At 31.7% G+C, this 25,717-nt stretch overlaps 3 protein-coding genes across 7 annotated transcripts; 1 reads left to right on the top strand and 2 right to left on the bottom strand.

Moving 5' to 3' along the window:
* Positions 1 to 1,487: 1,487 nt before the first annotated feature.
* Positions 1,488 to 10,430, bottom strand: LOC113853733 (probable pre-mRNA-splicing factor ATP-dependent RNA helicase DEAH4). 3 transcript variants are annotated; one of them, XM_027484307.1, is made up of 16 exons: positions 10,189 to 10,430; positions 9,963 to 10,055; positions 9,749 to 9,853; positions 9,415 to 9,632; positions 8,899 to 8,951; positions 8,549 to 8,665; positions 7,577 to 7,668; positions 6,775 to 6,861; positions 6,458 to 6,672; positions 6,081 to 6,173; positions 5,671 to 5,794; positions 4,846 to 4,990; positions 4,427 to 4,496; positions 3,169 to 3,329; positions 2,671 to 2,846; positions 1,488 to 2,572 (listed from the first exon to the last, which is right to left on the bottom strand). In XM_027484307.1, exons 1-16 carry the CDS (start codon positions 10,377 to 10,379, stop codon positions 2,422 to 2,424), a joined length of 2,091 nt encoding a protein of 696 aa, XP_027340108.1. In that variant the 5' UTR covers positions 10,380 to 10,430; the 3' UTR covers positions 1,488 to 2,421. The 3 variants fall into 3 exon arrangements, with proteins under 3 accessions (XP_027340108.1, XP_027340109.1, XP_027340107.1); XM_027484306.1 differs by having other exon boundaries at positions 1,675 to 2,575; positions 10,189 to 10,385; XM_027484308.1 differs by having other exon boundaries at positions 1,636 to 3,329; positions 6,536 to 6,672; positions 10,189 to 10,385.
* Positions 10,431 to 11,237: 807 nt separating this feature from the next.
* On the top strand, positions 11,238 to 12,761 carry LOC113855840. Its single transcript, XM_027487469.1, has 2 exons — positions 11,238 to 11,263; positions 11,882 to 12,761. Exons 1-2 carry the CDS (start codon positions 11,238 to 11,240, stop codon positions 12,759 to 12,761), a joined length of 906 nt encoding a protein of 301 aa, XP_027343270.1.
* A 2,025-nt stretch (positions 12,762 to 14,786) lies between these two features.
* LOC113853800 (U-box domain-containing protein 45-like) lies at positions 14,787 to 20,345 on the bottom strand. 3 transcript variants are annotated; one of them, XM_027484433.1, is made up of 7 exons: positions 20,001 to 20,345; positions 19,179 to 19,292; positions 18,522 to 18,707; positions 18,242 to 18,349; positions 17,862 to 17,924; positions 16,765 to 17,774; positions 15,162 to 16,215 (listed from the first exon to the last, which is right to left on the bottom strand). In XM_027484433.1, the coding sequence occupies exons 2-7, from the start codon at positions 19,236 to 19,238 to the stop codon at positions 15,426 to 15,428; spliced, it is 2,217 nt and encodes a 738-aa protein (XP_027340234.1). In that variant the 5' UTR covers positions 19,239 to 19,292; positions 20,001 to 20,345; the 3' UTR covers positions 15,162 to 15,425. The 3 variants fall into 3 exon arrangements, with proteins under 3 accessions (XP_027340233.1, XP_027340232.1, XP_027340234.1); XM_027484432.1 differs by having other exon boundaries at positions 14,787 to 16,215; positions 16,765 to 17,924; XM_027484431.1 differs by having other exon boundaries at positions 15,112 to 16,215; positions 16,765 to 17,924; positions 20,097 to 20,345.
* Between the last annotated feature and the right edge of the window lie 5,372 nt (positions 20,346 to 25,717).

Genomic DNA, 25,717 nt, shown 5'->3' with positions numbered 1-25,717 from the left:
CTGCAATCTGCATGCATTTACACAACGCGTGGCCACTCTAGCTACTCTTGTCAATGAAACCATGCATATGATAAATGTTTCGTTCTGTCCTTTAATATAGACACCGTAAAAAGCTCAAACATCCATCAAAACATTGATAATTTTATACGCTACCTAGCAACTTAAGACTTCTTTGTCTCCGGGTTAAACGAAGCACTTTTCAAAATTTTTAGAGGTAAAAGTTTTTCATTTTCTACAAAATGGAGTAAATTTGCCTTTTTAAATAGACTTTTAATTTTATTACTTTTATTTAAAAATTTTAATTAAAATAATATTGATTATGTTAAAAATAATAACTATTATTGATAATCACTTAAACTCACTAAACAAGGGTCTTACTTTTATTGATTGGGGGTGAGTACGTTGGATGGATAATATTTTTATGATCTCACATGATTCTGTCTGTCGTCCTGTGAGTCTGTCCTGCACCTTTTCAATGAAGGGAGTAAAATTAATTTATAACTCCCGAATTTATTTATTTATTTATTTTTAAATAATTTTATACATTTCAAATTATTTCTAATTAATTCTTTCCATTATAATTTTATTAAGTAAAAAAATTAATTATCAGGTTATTAATTTAATTATTCAATAAATCTTGAATCATTTATTTTTTTAATTAAATTAATCTACTTGACAGACCTTTAACTAAACTCTAACAAAAATACAGGTAAAGAACTACTTGAAATTGAAGGACTCGTTTACAAATTTTTAAAATATAAAAAAATATTTAAATAATTTTACATGATTCAAAAATTTACAAATTAATTAATTTTTTAAAGAAATAAAACATTATCCCATTAAAGTCAAATGTGTGTTTCTCTCATAAAATAATACAAAATTCTAAAAAAATAACTAAAATAATTATCTTCCACAAATATTTTTTAAGAAGGGTAGTTTTAGATGCATGTCATACATGTAATATAAAAATAGCATGCGTCACATGTGCGGCGTTAAAAATAATATCCATAACATTTTAAATATCTGGAAATAAAAATGTGGCACACTACTAAAGGCCGAATGCTATTGTGATTTGACTCGTGTTCTGTATCCAAAAATACATCACAACCGAGGCCTAACATATAATACAGTGAAATTTTTAAGTCCGTGGCCTTCGTGATGAAGGTAAGTTAGTGCTTTATCACCGTTTATCTTTTGCTATATAAATTTTGATTGTCGGATATTATAAATTAGAAGAAGAAACTCTTAATTATTAATTAAAAATTACTAGAAAAATAAAAAATATAAATTTTATACAATTTTTATTAAATTTTAATTAATAATTAAAAGTGTATTAAAAAGAGCATATGAAAATACACACATTTTTTTATATAAATTATTCGATGGAAATCATATAATCCTTAATGATAAGTGAGATGTTGCGTGTAAGTAATTGAAATAGCTAGTCAGTCTACTTCTTGCCTTTTATCCATTACAGTAATTTTTGGCTGCTTGAGATCGCCACATACTTTTTCTCGGTGGAAAAAACGGGAGTAAGTCATGCACACGGAGTTGGACTTTGCATATTTGCCTGCCCTATGGCTATAGAATATGCACCATGCTAACGTGATTACACCCACAGGATATGACATATGAGAAGTTTGAAATATATAGCGAAGAGAATGCCATTGTCTGAAGATAATCAACTCAGTGTTTAGGTGATGTCCACACACCTTGAATTGATCATCAGATTGAGAATCGACGCCCTATTAGAGAAAGATCGATCTTGTTTCACATACACACTACTATCATGTTTTATAAGTTAAACTTCAAATGCAATCTCAGCTAGGTATTATCTCAATCTAAACAGGCTCAATATCAAACAAGGATGTAATTGAACTTATAGGTAAATGGTAATCATTTCTGTCTGATTAACAAACAAGTCTGTAACCACGATTGCGTTTCAAAAACCCCTCAGAATTGTTCAATTATCATTTACTAATCAAGGGGGCTTGCCTCTCCGTTTTCCTTCCACTTCCTTTGTCTTCTTTCTCCGTTCTGGGTACATTTCAATAACCAAGAGCACAAGTAAAAGGTATAAATGCATTCAGCCACTCAACCAAATTATCAGACCTTTGTCTTCTTTCTCCGTTCTGGGTACATTTCAATAACCAAGAGCACAAGTAAAAGGTATAAATGCATTCAGCCACTCAACCAAATTATCAGATCCGTGTGTGACCCAATCTCAGATTTCTGTGCTAAACTTTCTGATGTTTGTGAGAGGCACTGCATGAGGACGAAGCTGAGATAACACTATAGCATGTTGTGACTATGTGGAAAACTCGACTGTCAGCTCATCCCGACTCTCCATCCTTTCAGGTAACGTGCGCATTTAACAAAATGCCTGACAAGCCAAGATATTCTCCACAGGTCTATATGTGCTCATTTCTGGGCTTTACGAGCAAGAAACCGTTCTCTAGCAGCTTGGATTCTACTTTCACGGTCATCAGTAGTCCCAGCAACCTCAACATCCTTCTTGGGTAAATGTGGAAGATTTTTCTCAGATTCCTCCTCAACATTATGAACACCCCCACTGCTTCAGATAAAGGAATTAGAGCCAGCAATGATCATAGAACCCCCCAAAAAATATAATAATAATAAAGAAAATAATTGAACACCTTGGGAGTTTACCTTAATTTGTACACATCTAGGGTCTTAAGCTTGTTAGTAATGGGTATAACCCATCTCATCTCAACAGCACACACATTTCTCATGTATGGCCGCGGAGTTGCAATTAGTTCATGGTACACAACATAGTCTGGGAACTTCCCCAGCTCATCAGGATTCATCACAGAGGATGGATGTACCTAATGCAGAAGATTCAGGTCATCCAGGTATCTACAAACCGAGCATTCAATTGAAATTGATAAATACTAACTACTAATTCTGAAATTCACACAACTTTGGAGCATATAGCCTTTGTTATCAGTAACACTAGCCCCTTCTTTTTTATTTGGAGTCTGCAAGTTCTGTCACCCTTAGCTATGGACTACAGTACTTCACCGTAAAAGTGAATGGATTTAAGGGAAATAATTTAAAGGAGATAATATGTTAACACCAAATAAATTAGAAGTGCTGCTAAAAGTAATGGTGACATGCAATAGTGGCTATAAACTTTTTATTTATTACCTGAACTACTTGAGCTTGGAAACCCAGAGTTCGATATCCATTGTGATGCATCTTTCTTTCAGCCAATTGATTTGCATAGCCCACACATAAAGCCTTCCTCAAATTTCGATAATCTTGCCGGAACTCATCCCTTTTCCCATTTGCCCTTACATCCAGTGGTCCTATTACAAGATTGAAAAATATATATATATGTTAAGGGGTGAGGAAATACCATTCATAAAATGATAACTAGCTGGAGATTCACCAATTTGAATGTAAATAAAAAGGAATTGGACAAGAGATTAATTCTTTTTCCCATGATCTAATTCCACTTTCCATTCCCCTTTTTGGGATACTTCTGATCCAATTTTATCAAAGATATACTCTTGAAACTGCTTGATGTCACTAAAATGATATAGCAGGAACCAATAGCACCCCAAATGAATGGTGATATTGGATATAGCTAAGTGTGCAAACATAAGTTTCCATGCAAGAACTTGATTGCATGATGGTAAAGCTTCTATCCATTTTTACTCCTTTGGCATGCACAGTAAGTTGTTATAACTAAATATTACTGCAAAACCTACTTGGGCCAGGAGAGATTTAAATTATAATACAAATCTGTGACAAAGAAGAAACAACAAAGATCTTCTCACGCTGGCAAATGACAATGCTTTTATTGCCAAACCACATAAATGAGTTGTCTGATAATCGTGGTGGCAAGTGCATATTTGGATGGTAGTGCAAATGTTATTATGATGCACTTTTTCTATCTGGTTTGTGGTGGAAAATGAATCCTATCCTGTAAATGGCTACTTAGCAGGTCTCCCAAAAACCTGAGTTTTGACCCCAAAATGACATAAAGGAAAGTATATTAACCATCATAACCACCAAATTACACAACCACAACTAATTCTTACAAAATTACTTTTGATGAATATTTCAAACACAAAACTCAATCTTCTAAAAGTAACAATTTTAAAATTAATTGTACACAAATTACCAAAATCAACACGAAGGATGAAGGGGAGGTGGATGGAAAAGACCAATTAAAATATGCTCCAAACTAACTCCATGTGAGACCCAATTAAAATATGCTCGGTCAACTAGTATTATGCACTTATTAAAAAAAAAAAAAAAAACAAATGGATCAATGGGGATATAATGTGTCAAAAATCAAAATACTAGCTCTTTTTGCTAGTGACATTACTGCTCCATCTGAAAGTGTATTATTATTCACTTCATACAGGTAAATTTCTCAAGAATGTGGAATACAAACCCTTTGCTATTTTCTGCATTATCTGAGATAACTGCTTACGGACATCTTTGACAAACAACATCCCTCGCACCTTCAATCAGTTGATTCCAGAATGATCACATATACAAAAAAAGGAATCATATTAACACATCACTTCATATTTTAGAATGAATCTGATATGAATACCAGAGATTTCAACTAAGAGTGAAATAAAAATGCATGCATTGTCATCAAGAAATAACAGAATGTCTTTCTCAATGACCCATATGATTTTTTTCTTGAAAGGATACAACTATCTGAATTGAATGTGGGAAGACAAATACTCCACAAGGATACTACTAGCCTTCTAACTAAATCTTTTACCAGACTTCATTGCAAAATGCAAAAGTTCAGTCCCAAATTTATGTCATTCTAGGCATTACTAGAATATGTAAAGGTACCTGCAAGCCATTGTCTTTGCACCAACCAATGTCATAATCAGTTTGATCCCAACACTCATATATCTGCAGCAATTGAATGTGATCACCCAAGCCAGAACCATCAGGAAGGTTAGATATTGTGTGTTTCCTCTTTTTATCAGTTTTTCTGCAAATTATAGGAATGTTGTTACAGCTCAGTTACTCGGTCCTTGTCAATGAATAAACAATGTACACAGCATCCTATGTTCCTGGTTCTTTACTTTTGTTTTGTCAAATCATAGTAGATATTCACAAGTATGGGAATTGTGAAAATTATATAAGAATGGAGTTAATAACAATCCAATTGTGTGTGTTTCTATAGGGAATGCCAACCTCCTTCACCTAGGTGCAGAGGTTAGCATTGACACTTTTAATTAGACCAACCATTTCCTTTTAATAGGACTTTTGGGCATTTTAAGTCATTTCAAACAAAATCAACTGACATTATTTTCTTCTATTCCTTTCCTGATTATTCCATGTAAATAGGATCTCCATTTAGCCATTAGTTTCTCTTGATACTACGTTCTCTCCATATAAAATTGAAAAGAAAAACCTACATGGCTGGGGCTTTTAAACCAACAAAAGGTGTCAATTTATTAAGCATGCTTGACTTAATGGTTTTGAGACAGTATGACTCTATAAGCCATGAAAGATAAAATGCCTTAAAAACACAAGTTTAGGGCATTGTTTCAATAAAGAAAGACAATAGCCTTTCCAGTGTAATTGAAAATGTGGAGGATGCTTAGCTCCACCTAATCTCTCTCTCCCTGTATATATATAAATTTTAGAGTTTTCAAAGGACTCAACCTCTGCCCTGGTAGCAATGTTGTTTCAGCCGATAACATGGCAGCAACAGTCAAAGCCTCGGATATGCAACCATAATCGCTTGCCTCCATTAAAGTTCTTGCTAAGGAAGGCTCTAACGGAAGCTCTGCATAGAATCAAGAAACAAGTCAAGGAACCAAGAGAAGCACTCATCCTTAAACATCTGATTAAGAAAATGAATGGGTAAGAAAACAATAAATTTTATGGTCAACACTGGGCAGTGAGCACAACTTCCATTGTCAAGCCTGGCAGAGACAAACTTCTATAAAATAATAATGTAGAAAAATAGTATACTAGTGACGACCCTTATCATCACAAAGATAATATTGCTTAATGGGTGATATCTCCATACAGATATTTGAAATTCAACACTAAAATGCAAAGAAAAGTACCAGCCATTTTCCGTCCAATACTTGTAATCACACCATTTTCATCAATAGAATCAATCAGATATAATTGCTTCAAGGCATCTTGTAAGGACTCAGCTGCATCAAACCCGGTTATTCAATCACCAAATTAAACTTGAGTAAAAACTCACTAACTTTTGAGTCAAGAAACTACAAGAAACAAATATAAGAATCGAGGCCCCCCCCCCCCCGCCACACACACACACAATATATATAAAGGAATTAAAACTTCTTGAGATGAGAGGAAAAGATTCCCAGAATCATCAATGAGATTCAAGTTTAGTTACTTGATGCAAGGAGAGAAAATTTCAATTTATATTTAAATTTGTGTGTGTTTGTGTGTATTTATGTACGTATCATACATGATGGAGAATCAAGAAAGTCGAATTTGAGAATGTCAATATCTGGGAAGTCCAATGACTTCAAGTAAAGAACACTGCCTGCAAGCGAAGATCTCTGAATTTCAGGAACTGTAACATCCAAGAACTCATCATGGTAAAGTTGGGAAGGGTATAGACGATAGCATTTCCCTGGACGTGTTCGTCCAGCTCGACCTGCACGCTGATTAGCTTGCACTCTGCATGGTCAGGAATTATTCGAAATCATATTAAAGCTCATGAATTGGGTATTTTAAAATTTACAAGGGCCACAATGAGATATCAAATTGTTAATTGCTTACTTGCTAATTTGAACAACATCAAGAGAATACATGCCACTAGATGGATTATACTGTCTTTGCTTCACATACCCAGAGTCAATAACATACCTAAATTTCATAAAAATAAAAACAATTTAACAATCAGTGAGTAGACAAGTTTATGAGCATGATCTAAAGGAGAAAATGATTGTGAAAGACACTCCAAATCACAATAGGCAAATGGCAAGAAGGACTTGTTTTTCTCAATAATTGCATCCCATAATATGCTACAGGAAACCATGTCATTAATTTTGTTTTTTCCCACCTTTAGTTTTTATATAAATTGACATTACAGAAACGATGTAGTTAAATATCTCAAAACATAAATAATAAGTTAAAGCAACCATACATCCTTCTGTATGTGATATTTTAAATTATGTAAGACAGAAATGAATGCATTACCAGCTGTGGTATATAATGATTACACATCTTATTGTTTTGCCCACAATGTTTTCATCCTCTTTTTTTGGGGACAATATTGACACTGCTTTTAATGAGATAGTTTAGTCATGAACTTTGCCAAATCTTCAATAAATGGATTACAAGGAGTTTTGGTTCTCCAAAAACTTTTAACCTATTCCCTGGTTAAAGATGAAAATAAATAGGCTACAGAAATGATTAAAAAAACATTTGAATCACAACAATAAGTAATAATGGCAAGAACAACAATAAGATACAATAATTTATCTCCATGATGATATAACAAGTCACCTGGATAATGGATACCTTTACTGAAGTTGTAATAACAGAATAATAATATTTAACCAAGTATCAGTGTCCTTACACTACACCATCAACAGTCAAGGAAGTTTCAGCAATATTTGTTGCAACAATAATTCGTCTGCAATTTGGAGGTGGTGGATTAAATACACGCACCTGTAAGATTATACAAGACATGGCATGCATGAGTTTCAAATGCAAGAAGAAATTACAATGCCTAAAACTTTATTTTGTGGGATAAAATATCTCATACATCAATTGTTGTATATTTAAGGCCTTTCCCTCAAAAGATGAGGAGCAATTATATGCTTTTAAGTGTTAATTGCAAGCTAATATATATGATTTGACATGTGGATATGAAGCAAACAACTTAACTAACAGTTAAAAGAGGAAAGAATAAAGATAAATTGTTATGAACCAAGGCCCAGATACAGATCAGTTAATAGATGATAGGAGAGATGATCCGAGAACATGGAAAATGTACTATAGGAGAAAGAAAAAAGTTTAGGAAGTTAGTTAGTTGATGATGATGAGCTGACAGTAGTCATTAAGGAAGAAATGTGTTGTTTAGTAGAGTGAGAAGAATTGTGTGTTGTTGAGGAAGAAATACAGTCTCTGAAGGAGCCCTGGGCACTGGTTCTATGCATGATTTGATGACAGTGAATAATAATTACTGGTTCCCCTCTTTCAACCCTTAGATCTTTTTCCGCATTATATTCCATTACTGTTACTGGTTTCTTAGCATAAATACACTCAAGGAAGTTTCAACATTCTTCAACTGCTAATTAGTCAAGTTTTCTATAGACAAAATGAAAAAGAAAACTAAGAGTTATGTATGGGAATGAAATTATAATGCCTTTCTAAATATTCTCACAATTACTGCTTCTTTGTATCTGAAGTATCAGTCAGAGTGTCAGACATCATCACATTGGTTCATAGAAATTTGATTGTATTTGGAACTAAGAGAGAATAACTCAAGTCAATGGTAAGCATAAGTTTTTATCAGAAAAGTTGTACAAAAACAAAAACTACTTGCCTGCAATTCAGGTGGCAAAGAACCATGTAGAGGAAGGATTATAGCATCCATGCAGGAACCTTCCTCAAGGGCCCGTACTTTATCTTCTAACTTAGATACCAGCTTCTCTATGTCATCCTGCATGAAGGTCATTGAAACTCGTTCAATCATTACATCATATCAGAAACTAAAGGATTTTGGATTCAGGTTAATTCTGGAAAAGAAATTCTTTCTTTAACAAAAGCTCTCTCAGGAAACAAAAGAAAACTGACTACCTCCTCAAACCAAAATATGTTAATCAAAACATGCAATAAGGTTTACATTCTGAAGTGGAAAGTTATGTGGTAAATACCATAAAACAAAAATGTCACCTGTCCAGTCACGAATATTAAAATATCCCCTTCCAGGTCATGAATATGTATATCTGCAAAAACAATACCTCATCAATCACTGGAAATTTAAAAAAAAAATACGAATATGGGAAATAATACATCTGAAATGGAGTGTGTACAATTGAACATGACAACATTTCCTGACTTTATACTTGCAAAGACAAGCCATTCAATCAGTGAAGGAGCTGAAGGAAGTGAATTTGATTATTTACATGATTACATCAACATTAACAGATAGATTTCACAATTCAGATTTAAAATGCATCCCCCCCCCCCCAAGGGCCAATACCAGATTTCAAGAAATGTTATCTTAACAGATGGCAAATAGACGTGTAGGATAAACAATTAGTACATAAGCAGAATTTTTATCGAGCTACAAGGCACCAACGCAAACTTATTCACATACATGCAGTATAAAATATTAAATATTAAGTACTGGTACTAATAAAACCATTTAACTTGGCATACAAATCAACTTAAAACCCAATGTCATACCAAGAGCAGTTTTCAGGGAAGCCTCAAGATAGCTAGAGGGACGCTCCTTGCTATAAAGAACCTCAACCGGATACAATTTTCCTGGAATGGTCAAAACGGGACAATCGGCAAAGAAGTTTGATACTTTATCGCCATCAAGTGTTGCGGACGTGATCAAAACTTTGAGATCCGAGGAACGTATTCTAACCAAGCGTTTCATCAGTCCCATCAATATATCCCTGATGATAAGCCCCAATCACAAAATATTGCATGAAGAACAAAAAGTATAAACCTAACAATCTAGAATAACACAATTTTCCAAGACACGGAAGAGGGTGCCACTGCCACGTCTTACGTGTTTAAACTCCGTTCATGAGCTTCATCCAATATGATTACAGAATACTCATTTAACTCAGGATTAGCAAGAATTTCACGAAGAAGAACTCCATCAGTAAGGTACCTAATCGAATAAAATCAATAACAATCATCATTTACCACCTTAAACAACCAAACACCAATTGGAAATAAAACCAAGTCGAGAAAGTACTACAAAACTAGAATGCCATTACTTAATGCGCGTGTTGTGTGAAGTCCTGTCCTCGAATCGAATTGCGTACCCTACTTCCTCACCAAGCTTAACACCAAGCTCTTGTGCAACTCGTCTACGGAAGTCAAATGACGACGTATTAGCGAAAAACGCCAAGACAAGACGAGTATTATGCAATTCGATGTTGTGCAGAACTTTATTGAGGGAAACAAGGAACTAGGGTTGAAATTGAATTGTGTAGGGTTTACCTGGCGACGGAGACCGCGGCAACTCGACGGGGCTGAGTGACGGCGATTTTGCCGTAACGGCGGCGGTGAAGCATCTGAGAGAGTTGAGTGCTCTTGCCGGAACCGGTTTCTCCGATGACGACAACAACAGGGTTCCGCTCAACGGTTTCAATGATCTTTTCTTCATATTGGACTATGGGAAGTGTAGCCATTCCCTCGCCAGCAACCAAACCTCCAATCCATGCAAGTACCTTATATTTTATGCGGTTAACTTAAAAAAATAGTAAGTATTCTATAAGTAAAATAATCATAATTATTAATTTTATTAGTAGAGTTAATAGTATATTTTAAAAAAATATAAGTATATTTTAATATCTTAATATAATAAAAAAATATTTAATTTTTTATTAATTTTAATAATAAAGTTAATAATATATTTTAAAAAACATAAATATTTTTTAATATTTTAATATAATATAAAGAGAGTATTTAATATTTTTTAAGTTTAAAAATACTGTAATAAGTACCATTTTATATTTTTATAATAAATTTTTATCATAAAAAAATATTTTTTTATTTATTAATATCTTATATAAATAGTTAACTAAACTCATAGTTAAACTTTTAATATTAAGGTGTCCTGAGTTGATTAAAAATAAAATCAGAATATTTTTTATAAATTTAGAAGAGAATTTAAGTAATAAATTTGGCCAATAATTAGGAATAAAATCATTATCTTCTCGTGTTAAACTTTTACACGATGTTATCACATAAAAAATTATATTTAAATTTCTTTTCATAAATACTCACAAATTTTAAACTAACTGATTAAAACTGTTCGATATAAATACAAATCAAACGGCTGGTAAATATAACTGTCTCTCTCCATCATTCCTAGCTGCCAGGAACCATTTTGAGTTATGTGTCAAGTTGATACAATTTAGGCCTTTATTTTTCTTTTTATACTTTCAGGTTGTTGGAACCAATAGATCTACGCAATCTCTAAAAAGGGTAGGTTACCTGCAGATTTATAGACTCTTATTAGCATCTTCTGTACCCATACCACGCATATGCCACCCACCATTTTATTTACCCAAGTAAGTTTGTAAATTCTTATGATGTTTCTTTCATCATATTTTTCATGTAATGTTGATGTTTTCGTCTTATAATGCGATTTAATTCACTGAATAAACAAAGCAATCGTTTTTTCAAATGTTACATTTCTCATTGCTTATTATCACATTTCTCTGACACTTAATACGCCATGTACTTTTTTCTTTCATGATTCGTTTGATGCACATTTATTGAATTGATTGATCTCTGCACAGCAAGCCCAAAAGTAAATGGGTAGTTTGATAAATAATACAAGGAACATGTTGGTCAGCATAAAAATTAAACATACAATTTTTTTTTTAGAAATTGTCACAAGGCACTCATCTTTCCGAATTTTTCTTTATATTCTAACATAAATTTTAATAAGAAGTTATTATTTATTAATGTCTTAATGAGTTAATTTAGTGGTAATAAAAAGACTAGTTGGTAGATTTGTTGTTGCAAAATCCAACAATATTAGATCTGCTATATTGATGGTGTCCTTCATCTTCTTTGTCTATATGAAAAACCTTTTTTGTATCACTAAATAGGATGTTCAAATAACATAACTGCTTTTATACACATAATGTATTATGTGATTAGGGTTTATTCTTATGATTTTTCAGAAGCCTAAAGCAACCACAAGAATGAGTTCAAGGCATCGTCCATTACATGCATGTGGAGTCTCCATCTTAGCAATTGCTGACAATATCTTTGGAAAAACCCAAGATATCAATGGACCATTAGGTTCAACATTTAGAAAAATGGCAAAGATAGCCAAATTCGCCACTCCTCTAATCTATGCTTTGCAATACCAATTGCTAGCCATTCTCTCATTCATTGACGATCAGATTCTAGCAATTGAAAAAATCACCGAGAAATTGTTCCCCCCATCAAGACACGTGTTCGACAAAGTCGATGAAATTGTACTAATGATTTTGTTCCTGCCAGAAAAATTCAATGGTTTAGTGAACAAATTTCCAACAATAATCCACCAAGTTCCATTTTTGGAATGGGCACTTACCCTTGTTATCTCAAGGTTGAATAGTTTGGTTTCCACGTTGAACCATTGGGGACAAGAAAATTCAAGGGTGAATGAGAAAACAATAGGTGTTGACAGGAATTCTAATGAATCATCATCTGAACGGTACCTTCCCATAAATTCCTCTAATGATGTTAACAGTGAGAATTTGGAAAATTTTCCTCCTATAACATCAGAGGTTGAACATAAAGCGGCTCATGATGTGGCCGTGTCGAGTCACATCAAAGGGTCATACAAAGAAGCATTAGAGAGAGGGAAAGAAGAGAACCCACGTGAGAAAATGGAGAACGAGTGTGAGAGTGAGAAGGAAATGGATGAAGGTGAATGTGAAGGAAGAGAGAAGATTGAAGCTTATGATACTATTATGAAATATCAAGTTGGGGGGAGTGAAAAAATCAAAGATGATCCTCTTTTGGAACTGTTTGAATCTGCATGGCTTATGAAACCTGGTCGTTACTAGCACCAAATTAATGGAGGCAGAGAGAATGTAACTAGAATGTGTCTAACTCTAATTTGTGACATGCAATAGCATTTATTGTCTTCTTCTCCAGTCTGTTCTTCATTTATTTCTTGAAATCATTAAGGGAATTCGTCAGTTAAGTCCATTTTTGTTTTATGAAACGAAGCAATCAAATACATTTCGGGTTGACCGTATGCAAAATTATTCTTTTTGTTCTACTTGTATATAGTGAATTGCTTAAAACTAATTACTAAAGAGGAAAAACCGAATGCTCCATTCACTATAAACCTTTTGTACCACTAATTTGGAACATTTTTAGGCATTTGTTTATATTTAAAATATATTGTTGAAATAGAGATATGATATCTTTATAAAACCATTTACAACAATTCATATTAAATACAAAAAGATAAAATTATATTAACAATTATTTTATTAATTAAAAAATACATATTAAGAGTTGTGAGTTATTTTGTTTATTTAAGTTTTTGTGTAATTTGTTATGAAACGCTTTTTGTAAAAATATTTTTTAAGATGAGTGTATGTAAAATAATAATATATAATATTACATATAATATCCATTTTTGAAAATTCAAATACTAGAATTGGTAGTTGTATTGATCGGGCATTATCAACTTGTTATTGTCCCACCAAATGTGAGGAGATGCTAACTGTTCATGATTTCAGAAACATGAAATTTATGTACATTCTTGTAATTATGATTCTTGCTACTATTGTCATCACTATTAATCCACTGACCCTGTCACCCTTCCACCCATAATAGTTAGCTAGTTAGGATTTCAATGTAATAAAAATTTATTGTGAGAGATTAATGGGTGAATAAAGAAGTGAAAAGTAATTTATCAAAATGAAATTAACATCAAAAATTAAAAATTGATAACCAATTTAAACAAGGTTTAAACATAACAAATTATCATATTAAGAGGAAAACAATCATATTGAATTTAAGCCTACGTCATCATCTATACATAATTTTCTTCAATTCATGTAAATACAAAGATACTCTCTGACACTTAAGTCAAATAGTACTCCAACAAAATAATACCACATCAAATAATGGATACTAATTAATGTAAAGTCTCATGTATAAAAGTTTGAATGCGGACAAGTCACAATTATGTAATCTACGTGAGTCATGATGCCCAACATCTAACTCGTCCAGAATCTCACAAGAGCATGGGTTTGATCTAAGTCAAGTTGGACTTGTCAACCCAGTCTGTGGTGTCGCAACCCAACTGTGTATTTGGGCCTAAACTATATTGAATTCAAAACACTTACTAATTCTTACAAACACTCTACATACACATCTAAGGAAATCCCTGTAGGGAAATAAAATAATCTAAGTAAACAGGGACTTGATTTGTCCGTCCGAAAATGTGAGATCACAAACTGTATTGAATAATTGTATTGACACATAATAGCTAAATTCTGTGGATGAAAATACAGTGAAGGAGTAGGGGAATCCAGCTCTTCTACCAACAAAAGAACTCATGGACTGAACATGTACATGTGCAAGTGCTACACGGAAAAGTCTCCAAAATGTGGCAATAACAGGTCCAACACTCAGTAGGGAAGAAAATCTAGTTGAATTTTGATTGCTTATGGATCCTGGGTTTGACTAATTACGTCAAACCATCATGACCTTCTTCATCATGATGTTCCAGAATATTTAGACACTGCTTCCCAATTCCTTGCTACTTTTACCTTAGTTAAAGCATGCTTGAAATAGCCAACAAACAATTGTTAAAATAATTGATTCGCTGTTCCATACCATTACTTCAACAATCCACATGTAAGATGTTGATAGCGATCTAAAAATCACTAGAAGACACGGCTACAAAAGCTAATTTTGACCATTTGGCAATCATTTTCTCTTCTTTTTATTTTTGGTTTGTGTAACGTATTAAATAGGAATATGACTTGACGTAATAATTTTTGGGAAACAAATAAAGCAGTCAGCTTGTGAAAAACTTAACAGTTTTCTGTACTTCCTTTATCATTTTTTGTCTCCAATGAGAAATTAAATTCGAAATACTTATCCAATCCACAAAAATTTGCAATTTCTGTACTCCGCTTAGATGGACATATCCCATACCCCTCTTCAAAATAGAAAGAAAAATCCTATAGCCGAACTGATAATTGTGTTTTTTTCTTGTTTTTCAAAAAAATAAAAAAGTAATTTTTAACAGGCATCAGTTTTATACCTCAGCCTCTCTGTCCTAATGGTCTTCATTATTTTATATTGGTCAGAAAAATGTCGAAATCAACGTAATTGAGGACAAGAGACCGAGTATAACACGGACCATAAAAGACGCAAGACTTTTTAAAGCTGAAATAGACGTATAAAGCGACATGCGCTAGCTTCTAACAAAATGGACTCTACTAAATACTAGTTAGCCTCTTCAAAAATATAACTAACTAGTAGTCAAGCTAATATTTGAAGGAAATATAGATATGATATATTACAAAGAGGGGAAGCGAAAGAAGAATACAAAATCCATAAATTACAAAGGCCTGTACATCTCTTCTTCGCTTTGAAAACCAAAAATAAGCAGCACCCATGGAAAGAGAGAGTAGAGGAGGATAAAAGCAGGGCCAGGGGAAAAAAAAGATGCTAACAGAGAGATTTACAACCCATGGAACTTAACACTGGTAAACAGAACAGCTTTTGCTTTTCCAGAAAAAGCTAAGAGCTTTCCCAGACTTTCTTCTAGATATTGACTTGCATAGTGGTTTCATTTCTGCAGGGGGCATAGGCAAATCACCAGTTTCAGGAGGGCAGAGATGTGTCTTAACTGGTGAATGGTCTCGTTGCCGCTGCTCTCGGAACAGCATCAAGAGTTTCTGAGCTTTTTCTTTACCTCTTAGAGTTCCATTCACTGACATTGAAACCAATGCAGGTATAACCCCCTCTTGCAGGAGCATATCACTGCATTTCTCACTTCTATTGCACAAAATTAGGAGACAAGAGACAGCTTGCTCCTGCTCTACGAGCTCACCACAGTCCAATATCGAAGCCAATGCACTAATAAGCTCGGGACTTGATACGATTTCCTCCCTTCCTACTTGAGAAGTAGCTAAATTTATCAAAACAACTATGCATTTTTCTGTCAACATGCGGTCACCCTGGCCTACAAGAAGGGATTGTAGGCCATCAATGATGCCAGATGAAAGGAGGTATGGAATATTGGAGGGCACAGTAGAAAGATTATAGAGGGCATGGAGCGAATCTTGCTTGCATTGAACATCAGATTCAGACTGAAGAAGCTGGACTAGGAACTGAACAGCCTGACTCATGCCAATCATAGGCTTGGCTTCTTCAAGGCAAGAGAGATTCAAATATAAAGCAGTTGCACAACCATAACAATTAGTGTTAGAAATCATTTCCTCCAACAGTGATAATACTCCAGCTGATAACATCATTTCCTTATTTCTGTTGAAAAAGAAAAAAGATCAACTTCAAGCTAGTGATGTGATCATAAAACAAATTTCAGACACGTTTATTATTGGAACATATTAAAACAAAGATCCTTCTCTTCCTACTTCACATATGCCTATAAAGAATAAAAGACAAAATACTGAAGAAAATATGTTATCAAGTTGTAGAAACACATTCAACATGGGTGGTGATCAATTTCTACATCCACTTGCACTATGCACATTTTTTTCTTCAGTGCATGTCAAAACCATACACACAAAAAGCAATTTATTTACTATACCAAGTATAAAAGAATTTGCACTAACAATTCTTATGCCTCTTTAGGAAAATGCAAGAGGCCAAACAACAGCAACAAAAACTGCCACACACCAATGATCTTCAACAAACAGCATGACCAAATTTTTGTGATAAAGATGGTTTTTAGAAAAAGACAATGAAGGTATGCTTTATGCTAAAATGTAAGGTCTTATTTTTCAATTTCTGAGAACTGCTTTGACTTTGTAATCATATGAAAAATTTAAAGACTAGAAATATAATGCAGACCTGTTGTTATTCACAGCCAGGTTAAAGAGAGCCATTGCCCCACTTTCCTGAGCCATCAAATTCTCTCCATGCACAGCTGATTGCAAAAACTGCAAAAGTGCTTCAACAAACCCATTAGCCCCCATAAAAATCCTGGCTTCCTCATCATCCCTCAGTAACAGCCTTAACTGTTCTACCACTTCACATTTACTCCTCCAATTGTTCTCCACAGTCAAGACAGTCAGAAAACTAAAATACTGCTCATTGTCTTCTTCATGTCCAGACACACTTTCAGTTCCATTTTCCACAGCTTCCTCTGAGATACCACTCTCTTCTAGGGGAACCACTTTGACACCCTTCAACTTGCAAGAACTTACACTGTTTACAGATCTTGAATTAATAGATCCAGACTCTGATAATACCAATCCCCAGTAATTAAGATCAGGAGATTCAGGAGGGCCTTCAGGAATAGGAACACCATTTTGTTCACACCAACTAGTAACGAGACCCTTAACACAGTAATTAGGAGTCAAAGAAAGATGTGAAAGTTTATGTTGGGTCTTTGGGCAGTTGTTGTGCCCATCACTAAACCATTTCTCTATGCAAACTCTTTCATATGTTTGCCCAGAAGCAATGACAACAGGATCATACATAAGTTGCAATGATATTGGACACCTTAACTCTTCAGGTGGAAGAGGCATCTGGCCTGATTTCCTATTACTATTTGACTTAAATTTGAAGGAACTGAGTTTTGAAAGCTGTCTGTCAAAGGCCTGACAATGACCACCGACACCATCCTCAATATATCCCTGAACAGTGGGAGAACAGGGGGCAGAACCTTGAGAATCATTGTCGTCTGAGAACTCGTTTCTAAACAATTTGGAATATTTTATCATAAGATGTAAAAGATATACAACAATTGATTCCTTCCGTTTGTCTTCCTCAGCCTTAGCCCTTTCTCTGAGTTTCCTTAGAGCTCTTCTTTCAGTAAGAGCTGCTCTTGAAGATGTGATTCCAAGCCTAGTGGCAGCCTGATGAAAAGATTCAAGCTCATTACTGTCATTAGAGTCATTAAACTTTCTCCCCTGCTGGAGCAGTACAATTAAATTATCACCAACTTGCTTCTCTGATGGGTCAAGCATAAATTCCATACTTGCAAATTCGTTCACAATCTCCTGAACCTGAACACGTAATGAGTTAAACCCCAGACCAGTTAAGCTGATAATGGAAGCAAGAAAAGAGCAACATTTGATCGTGTGTTACATACATGGGCAAGTGTTAAAAGAAAACCAAATCCAGAAATTACAAACAAGATGGCATTCATTTATTTTGGAATAACAAAATCAAACACCTAAACAGAGTACTAATCATTCATATGTTCAAAACTGAAATCAGCATGGATGAATAATACCCTCCACATATATAACAGTATCATGAACCTAAAATCCACCCAAAAAAGAAAAAAGAACTACACAGCCAAATTGTTTAAGTTTATTACCTGACACCCAATAGATTGTGGAACAATATCTTCCACCCGTCTAAGACTATCTTCAAGAGCGCATTTAGCCTTCTCAAATTTTAAAAGAACAGAATCCCCAGTTATTGCCTGCAGCATGTTAACGGCATATGTAAGATATTCTACCAAATGTGTATCAGGACAAATAACTTTATCAACCAACAAGAGATAACTGTTAATAGGATAAGCCAACAAGATAAAATAAAAATTGTTTACTGGGAGACACGACCAGCAATTAAAATATAGAAGAAACAAATCCTACCAAGTACAGTTTACTGCACTCTGAGCAGTGCTGAAGAACATTCTTGGCTTTCTCTAAGGCTACGTGCAATGCACATAATGCCTGAATTCCAGATTTACTCCTTGGCCTAGCTGCTTCTAAAGAAGGAAATACTGACAATACTTTGCAATACATTGTAGAAAGATCCTTGTACATTTGTCCGTGTAACTGCATTAGTAACCAGATAGATATTCGTTAGACTACATTACTAATAAATAAAAAAAATGTAACAATTGTACAAAAAAACAGAGCAAAAAGAACGTGAAGCATTTACTCTTTCTCTTTTTCATTTGTCCAGCAATGAAAAACATTTGCCAAAATGGCAGCCATGATAACCATGTAAAATATTTGTTTGCGTGCCTTAAAAGGTGTAGACAGAATCAATTGTTTTTCTTTGTAAGTTGAATACATACAATAGAAAACAAATAATAATAATAATAATAATAATAATAAAGAAATGTGTTTCCATTTCCTACCTAAGTGAATGTAGAACATAAAGAAACTAATATAAAATAAATTTGAGCCTTTAAATAAACCTTGACATGAGGACTGTGCATACTGTAAAAGCAATAGCCAATTCACCACACAAAAAAATATTAGAATTTTGAAAGCAGCATGCAAAATAATTAAAATTCATACTTTGGCATCATTTGCGGCAAATAGATTTTCTTCAACCTCAATCTCGGCAACATCCATCATTCACATTCAACTGTCCGTGTTAACTTAGGTACCAAATGATCTCAACTATTTTAGCTGCAGAATCAAAAAGGTAAAGGAAAGAAAAAAGGTTAGCAGACGAAAAGAAAATTTACAAGCTCAGAGTCGAAACACCATCAGTCTCTACTCTTGCCTTACATCCAGTTTCATTATGCCTATAAAGTATGCAAAGTAAAACACTAGAAGAACCAAATTTAATTGAGCTTTGAAAGAATCAGCAAGAGGAAAACAACAAAATCAATCTTATTTTACTTGCAAATTATGAAATTTCATGATGTCTTTAGCATGATTATTCCATACAAGCAGTGAAAACAAACAAAGAACAGGCACCACGCTAGCAGATCAAGAAAAGGCCAACTAGGCATTAGATTTGCCATGGCCTTAAATTTTTCGCAAAGTAAGAAACAACCCTTTTCTCTCCAACTGAATAGACCACAAGGAAAAAAGGACATACGGTACTTAGTTGCTAAAATTCAAAATGGGCTTTGCAAGCATAGAAAGGTCAATCCAAAACAACAGTGGATACGTGACACTCGAAAAAAAAAGATAAAACCATCGAATAATCCATTCAAAGCAGAACACTGATTTTAAAAAAAATACAGCAATTTCATCACAAAGTTCATGACTTCAACAAAGATCTTCACTCTAACAAGAGCATTGAAAAAAATCCAATTTCCGAAGCCAAGCATAAACTCCGAGACACGGAGATTAACGAGATTAGGGTTTGGAAGCAAAACAACATACCAGCCAAAAAAAAAAAATGGAAATCACGGCCAAGGAGGCTTCATAAAAAAAACGAAACAGTGGTGAAATCGCAGAATCAGGGTTGGGAAGATCTATATGTTTGTTGCAACCAAGTATTGGAGTCGGAATGGGAGAACGAGTGGTGATGAGAGCACTGACTCACGCACGCAAGTTAGAGTGAGAAAGAAAGGGAAGGAATGAGAGGGAATGAGTTGAAGATATGGTTATTCAATTGTTAAGTGGAAATTAGAACTCAAGTGTCAATTTTAGTTATTAATTAATAATAATAATAATAATAACAACGATATTTTTTGGTGGAAATTGGAATGGGTTTGAAGAAGAACAATTATTGTGAATCGGTTTTGAAAGGGAGAAGTTAGAATTTCCGCCGCTTTTATCTCCCCCAGTTCACCGGCCGACAGTTGCCGACCATCTCGTTTGTCGTCTAGTCACACTGTCATAATCCTTTCACAATTACCACTTTCTCCTTCCATCTTCTTTCTTCTCACGTTCTCAATATCAATTCCTTCATTTTTATGCTTTTTCAAATTCAAATTCAAATATACAGGCTTCCCATTATTACTTCTAATTCTAACATTTATTTTTGTATGAGTGTTTTGATTTTATTAGAGGCTCAACTAAGACAAGAAATTGTTAGAAATTATAAAAAATTTTAAATGACATTCTTGTTAAAGATAATTGTTAAGTTATCTTGTAAGTTAAAAAAAAATATTTTATATTTTTTTACGTTAAATAATTGTTATTTTTATTTTTATTTTAATAAATTATAAAATTATTATTTTATTTAAAAATTAAAATATTTTTTAATTTTTAAGAACTACAGTTATCAGTTTAATAAAGTATATAATATTTTTGAAAAATTTATAGATACCGTTGTAAATAACTTTATTAAAAAATAATATTTTAATTCTTTAAGCTTACATGTATTATTATATTAATCCTTTAAAAAATATATACTAAATTGTCTTCGGTAGTTTTAAGTAGTCAAAATATTAAATCAATCTAAAATTTTATTATCAATTCAACTATTACGTAACGACAAAAATATTTGAATGAATAATTTAATAATAAGTTAAATCTTAAAAAAAAATATTAAAGTGAAGACTAAAATAAACTATTTTGAATATCAAAGTTTTTTAAAAAATATTATAGTAATTCATATATCTTTAATGGGTTAAATTGAACTTTTTCTCGACACGATAATGTTAAAAAAATAGTACGTTTGTAAAATATCTCTAAAAAAAAATTATATGGTGTTATAATATTATCTAAACCTAATAATAGCATCTAACGGTAGTTATTCTAAAGAATCCCTTTACTTACTCGAAATAGTAAGAAGACAAAATTATTAATTTTTTAATGTTTAGTGGAAGAAAAACAAAACTATTGAAGATGTCATGAGATTCATAAAAATCATTGGTATTACCATCAATTTGATGTTAGGAAAATATATTTCAACTTTTGAGAGACACATTGATGATTAACAGTATTGACCGACGGTATATTTATTTAATTTCACGCTTAAACCTATCTAAAACCAAATAAGGTGTGGAATTTTTTTAATATATAAAATTTAGCAATTATATATACTAAAATATAATATTTTAAAAATATATAAAAATAATAAAATTATCAATGACTAATTTTAGTGTAAATAACGATAGAATAATAAAAATTTATAAAATTTCAAAATTTATTAATAACGATTTTTAAGAAATTATTGAAAATTATAAAATGTCAAAAATTTGTTGGTAATGATTTTGAAAAAATAATTAAAAATATTAAATAAAAAATACAAGTGACAATTTTTAAAAGAACAAAAAAAGGCTCCGACGATTAATTGCTACTGGTAATTTTAAAACAAATTTTATGTTTTTATATATTTTTTAAATACCATATTTTATTTTTTTTCATTTTTATATAAAAAAAAGTTACAAGGTATTGAGTATACAATTTATTTAATATTTGAAACGATAATTTATATTTTAAATTTAATATGAATATGAATATTACTAAAATAAATTTTTAAAAAATTAATAAATTATATCAAATAGCCTATTAAAATAAATTTAAAAAAATTACACAACAAATAAAAAAACTTATAAAAGTATTTAATTACTTTTATAAAATTTTCTGTACAAATATATTTGACATACTTTTCAAGTAAAATCTTATTTGATCTAAAATAGAGTTTTAAGTTATTAACATTTTACTGTTTTTGCGATGAAAGAAATATATGTTCATACAGATTGACAAAAATATCGTTATAGTTTATAACGCATCAACATTTTAATATTTTATTATAAAAAAACTTTTTTAGTAATTATGCATTCAAACGTAACTTTAATTTAAATCATTCGAACAAAATTTATTTTATTAAAATAGTGTTTGATATAAAAAATTTAAATATAAATTATGATACTGTAAATGTGATATTGATTAAAATTAAATTAATGTTGATTATAATCTAGACAAGCATTTAAAAAACACTTCACTGTAAACAATATATATATATATACTAAATTTTATTATAAATTTATTTTAAATGTAGAAGTTTTAAATATTAACTTATTTTGCTTTAAATTTAATTTCAACCAGAATTAGAGTCCTCAGTCTCAAATCTCAACTGCGTAATTTCTTGTTTGGGGATTCTTTAGAAATTATTTATTTTCGTTCTTAGTTCGCTTTTTATTTTATCTTTTTACCCAAAAAAAAATTATGATGTGATTAGCTAGATAATCATAGGAACAATTGAAAATTTGTCAAAATGAAAAATAAAAAGATAAATATAATTTATCGTTTAAAAAAATAAAAGTGTTGGCATAGTTAACGTTGAGTTAAAGAGAAGTTGATATTCTTATCCCAGACAAATAAGGCATGGATTGGGGGAAATTGGAGCAAAGTAGCAAATATAGAAGTTGACAATGTGTTTGAAATTGAAAGCTTTCCATGCACATGCCTACACTTTGAAGACAATGAAGATGTGACCAAGTCCCAACATTTTTAAATATTGACGCAGATCGGACAATTTCCTCTAAAGTGATTATTATGTGGCGTCAATTAAGTAATTCGAGAGCATACACAAGTCTATGGACAAAGCGTTCAAATTTAAGGGTTTAAAATCTTTAAAATCTAAGTTAAAAATTACTAAATAATAAACTTATTAAAAATTATATTAAAATCATTAAAATTTTAAAATAAAATTATTAGTATATTGTTAATAAAAAAATTTAATTTCATAACCGATGTCTATCATTTTCTTTTAAAAAAATAGTATTAAAGTAATTAAGAGGCAAGAGTGAATGAGTGATAACTAACGTATCTCGATCGTAAGTCAACAAAGCCGTTAATTTCGTTGCCTATCCCTAACTGCATAGACAGAGGAGGCCATTTAGGAATCATATGATGAAAGAATAAATTTCTTTATTTTTTTCAAATATTTACAAGTTTTCTTATTTATCAAATAAGGAATATTAAGTATTTTCTTTATAATTTTAAGATAATAAATACATGCAGATTTTTATTTAATACATATCTTATCAAATAATAATTATAATACATAAACAATTTCATAACAAAGCTGCTCTAATAATACAAATATACAAAACGATTGATTAATCATACAAATAGAGTTTCGTACCAATAAGAAAAATATAGTCTATTTCAATCTTTTTCTTTTCTAGATTAAATTCTATGTATTTTATTTTATTAATTTTTTTAGTTAAATAAGTCCATTTATTTTAAAAAAATTTAAATAATTTTTTTGTTATTTTTTTAAAATTATGAAAATCTCATTTTACTCAAAATATTTACAATTAAATTAATTTTTTTACACAAAATTATTGAAACCCTAATCTAACATCTTAAAAAAACTATTAAAGTTTTATCAATTTTTTTACAGATATTTAATTTATAAACATTTTAAAATAATTTATATCATAAAGCTATCACAAAATTCTTATAATCTCTAGAAACAAAATGAAAATTTTAAACATAAAAAAAATAATAAATATATAAAACTTAGATTCAAAAAATACGCATAGATTAAACTAGAAAGATTACAAATATAATTAAACAAAACTAATTGATAACTCGCGAGAGCTCGTAAAACTCTCTCAAACCTAAAATGAAACAATACTAAGTAAAATCATTTTGGTATGAAAAATATGTATCACTGGTGATGGACGTTCTGAAATTGTTTTAAATAAGTTGTAGAAAAGAAAAGAAACAAATATAATTTACCCCTTTAAAATTTAGGTGATTTGTTCATATATTAGTCTTTAATTTTTCTAAATTTATGTTTAATAAAATATTGATGTCTTTTTAAGTGTATTATTTATTGTCAACTAAGATTTATAAAAAATAGAATACAGTTGCCATTGTGAATAACCAATTAAGGACAAGTGGCAGGGAAAACCAAATTCTAAAACAAATTAATGTGCGCATAATGTATCTAAATAGATGTATATAATGCATCTGTCTCCTACACGTGGAGCACATAGAGGTCTTGCGATAGGTAGAAGCAAAATACAACCATAGTCACTGCGCATTTGTCCTTAATATATGTGCCAAACTATGAAAATGACACTACCTAACAATATCATTATTAATTATTAAAATCATCGTGAATTCAAAGAAGGAACCCACTTCTCCATATGGATAAGCCTCTCCGCAGCATAACCCTTTTTTCGGTCATCTAATATTTTTATTCATTTTTTCACTTTTTTATATATATATTTAAATACTATAATAATATTTCACTTTTTATTTTAAAATTAACATTTCAAATTGACGATTTCACCAATCGAATTTGATGATTTCTTCAACTTTCTTGATTTCCCATAACTTTAAAAAAATTTAAAATTGAATTAATAAATTATATAATTAGTTTTAACTAATTCAATAAATTTGATAATTAATATTCTCTAACCCAATTCCACAACAATCGAAGGTCTAGTTCTAACAAATAAAGGGTTACCATTATTTTGTTCTTTAATTTGCCTAAGAACAGAATATCAAGTTTGGATACATGTATATGTATGGCTTGGTTTTGGCTTAGTTCTTCTTCCAAACGCCGAAAACAACATTATAGCCAACATCATTTGATACTGTGAATAACTAATAGTGATATTCAAATATCACATAATTTAAACATATCATGTGGCTTTATGTTATTTGGTCTTTTTGATTATCCAACAACGATTTAGCATTTAAATTTAAAGACCAGCCCTTAGCTAACCTTGTACACATGCTAGAGTTGATTAAATCTATGACTTGGTCATGGGTCTCAGCTATATATGTTGTAGAAAATCTTACGTTTTTTATGTAGTACCTTGGTCTAGTATCATATGCATTGCAAATTACGGGACAATAAACAGGACATCTCTCAAAATATTGTGAACAAGTTGGAGTACTTTTGTACCCCTTACTGTATTATTTGCTTATTGAATACAAACAATATTATATATAATCAGTTTAAAATCGTAAGACAATCCGCAATGCTCTATCTACGTTTGCTTTCTTTCCATGCCCACCTCTACTTTTTCTCGTAAGGTGGCTTTTATCATTTATGCTTCCTCCACAACTCACCTTAGTATTAAAAAAAAATGAAAAAGAAAGATATTATGTGTCAGTCATCAAGAATAAATTGGTAGAATTTGAATAAATTCATATTCGATCTGTTCTACTTAAAAAGA

Source organism: Abrus precatorius, unplaced genomic scaffold, assembly GCF_003935025.1.
Source record: "Abrus precatorius isolate BTA unplaced genomic scaffold, Abrus_2018 Scaffold11, whole genome shotgun sequence".
Lineage (NCBI taxonomy): Eukaryota > Viridiplantae > Streptophyta > Magnoliopsida > Fabales > Fabaceae > Abrus > Abrus precatorius.
The sequence above is the reverse complement of the archived record's forward strand: the minus strand, read 5'-3'. Positions and strand labels throughout refer to the sequence as shown.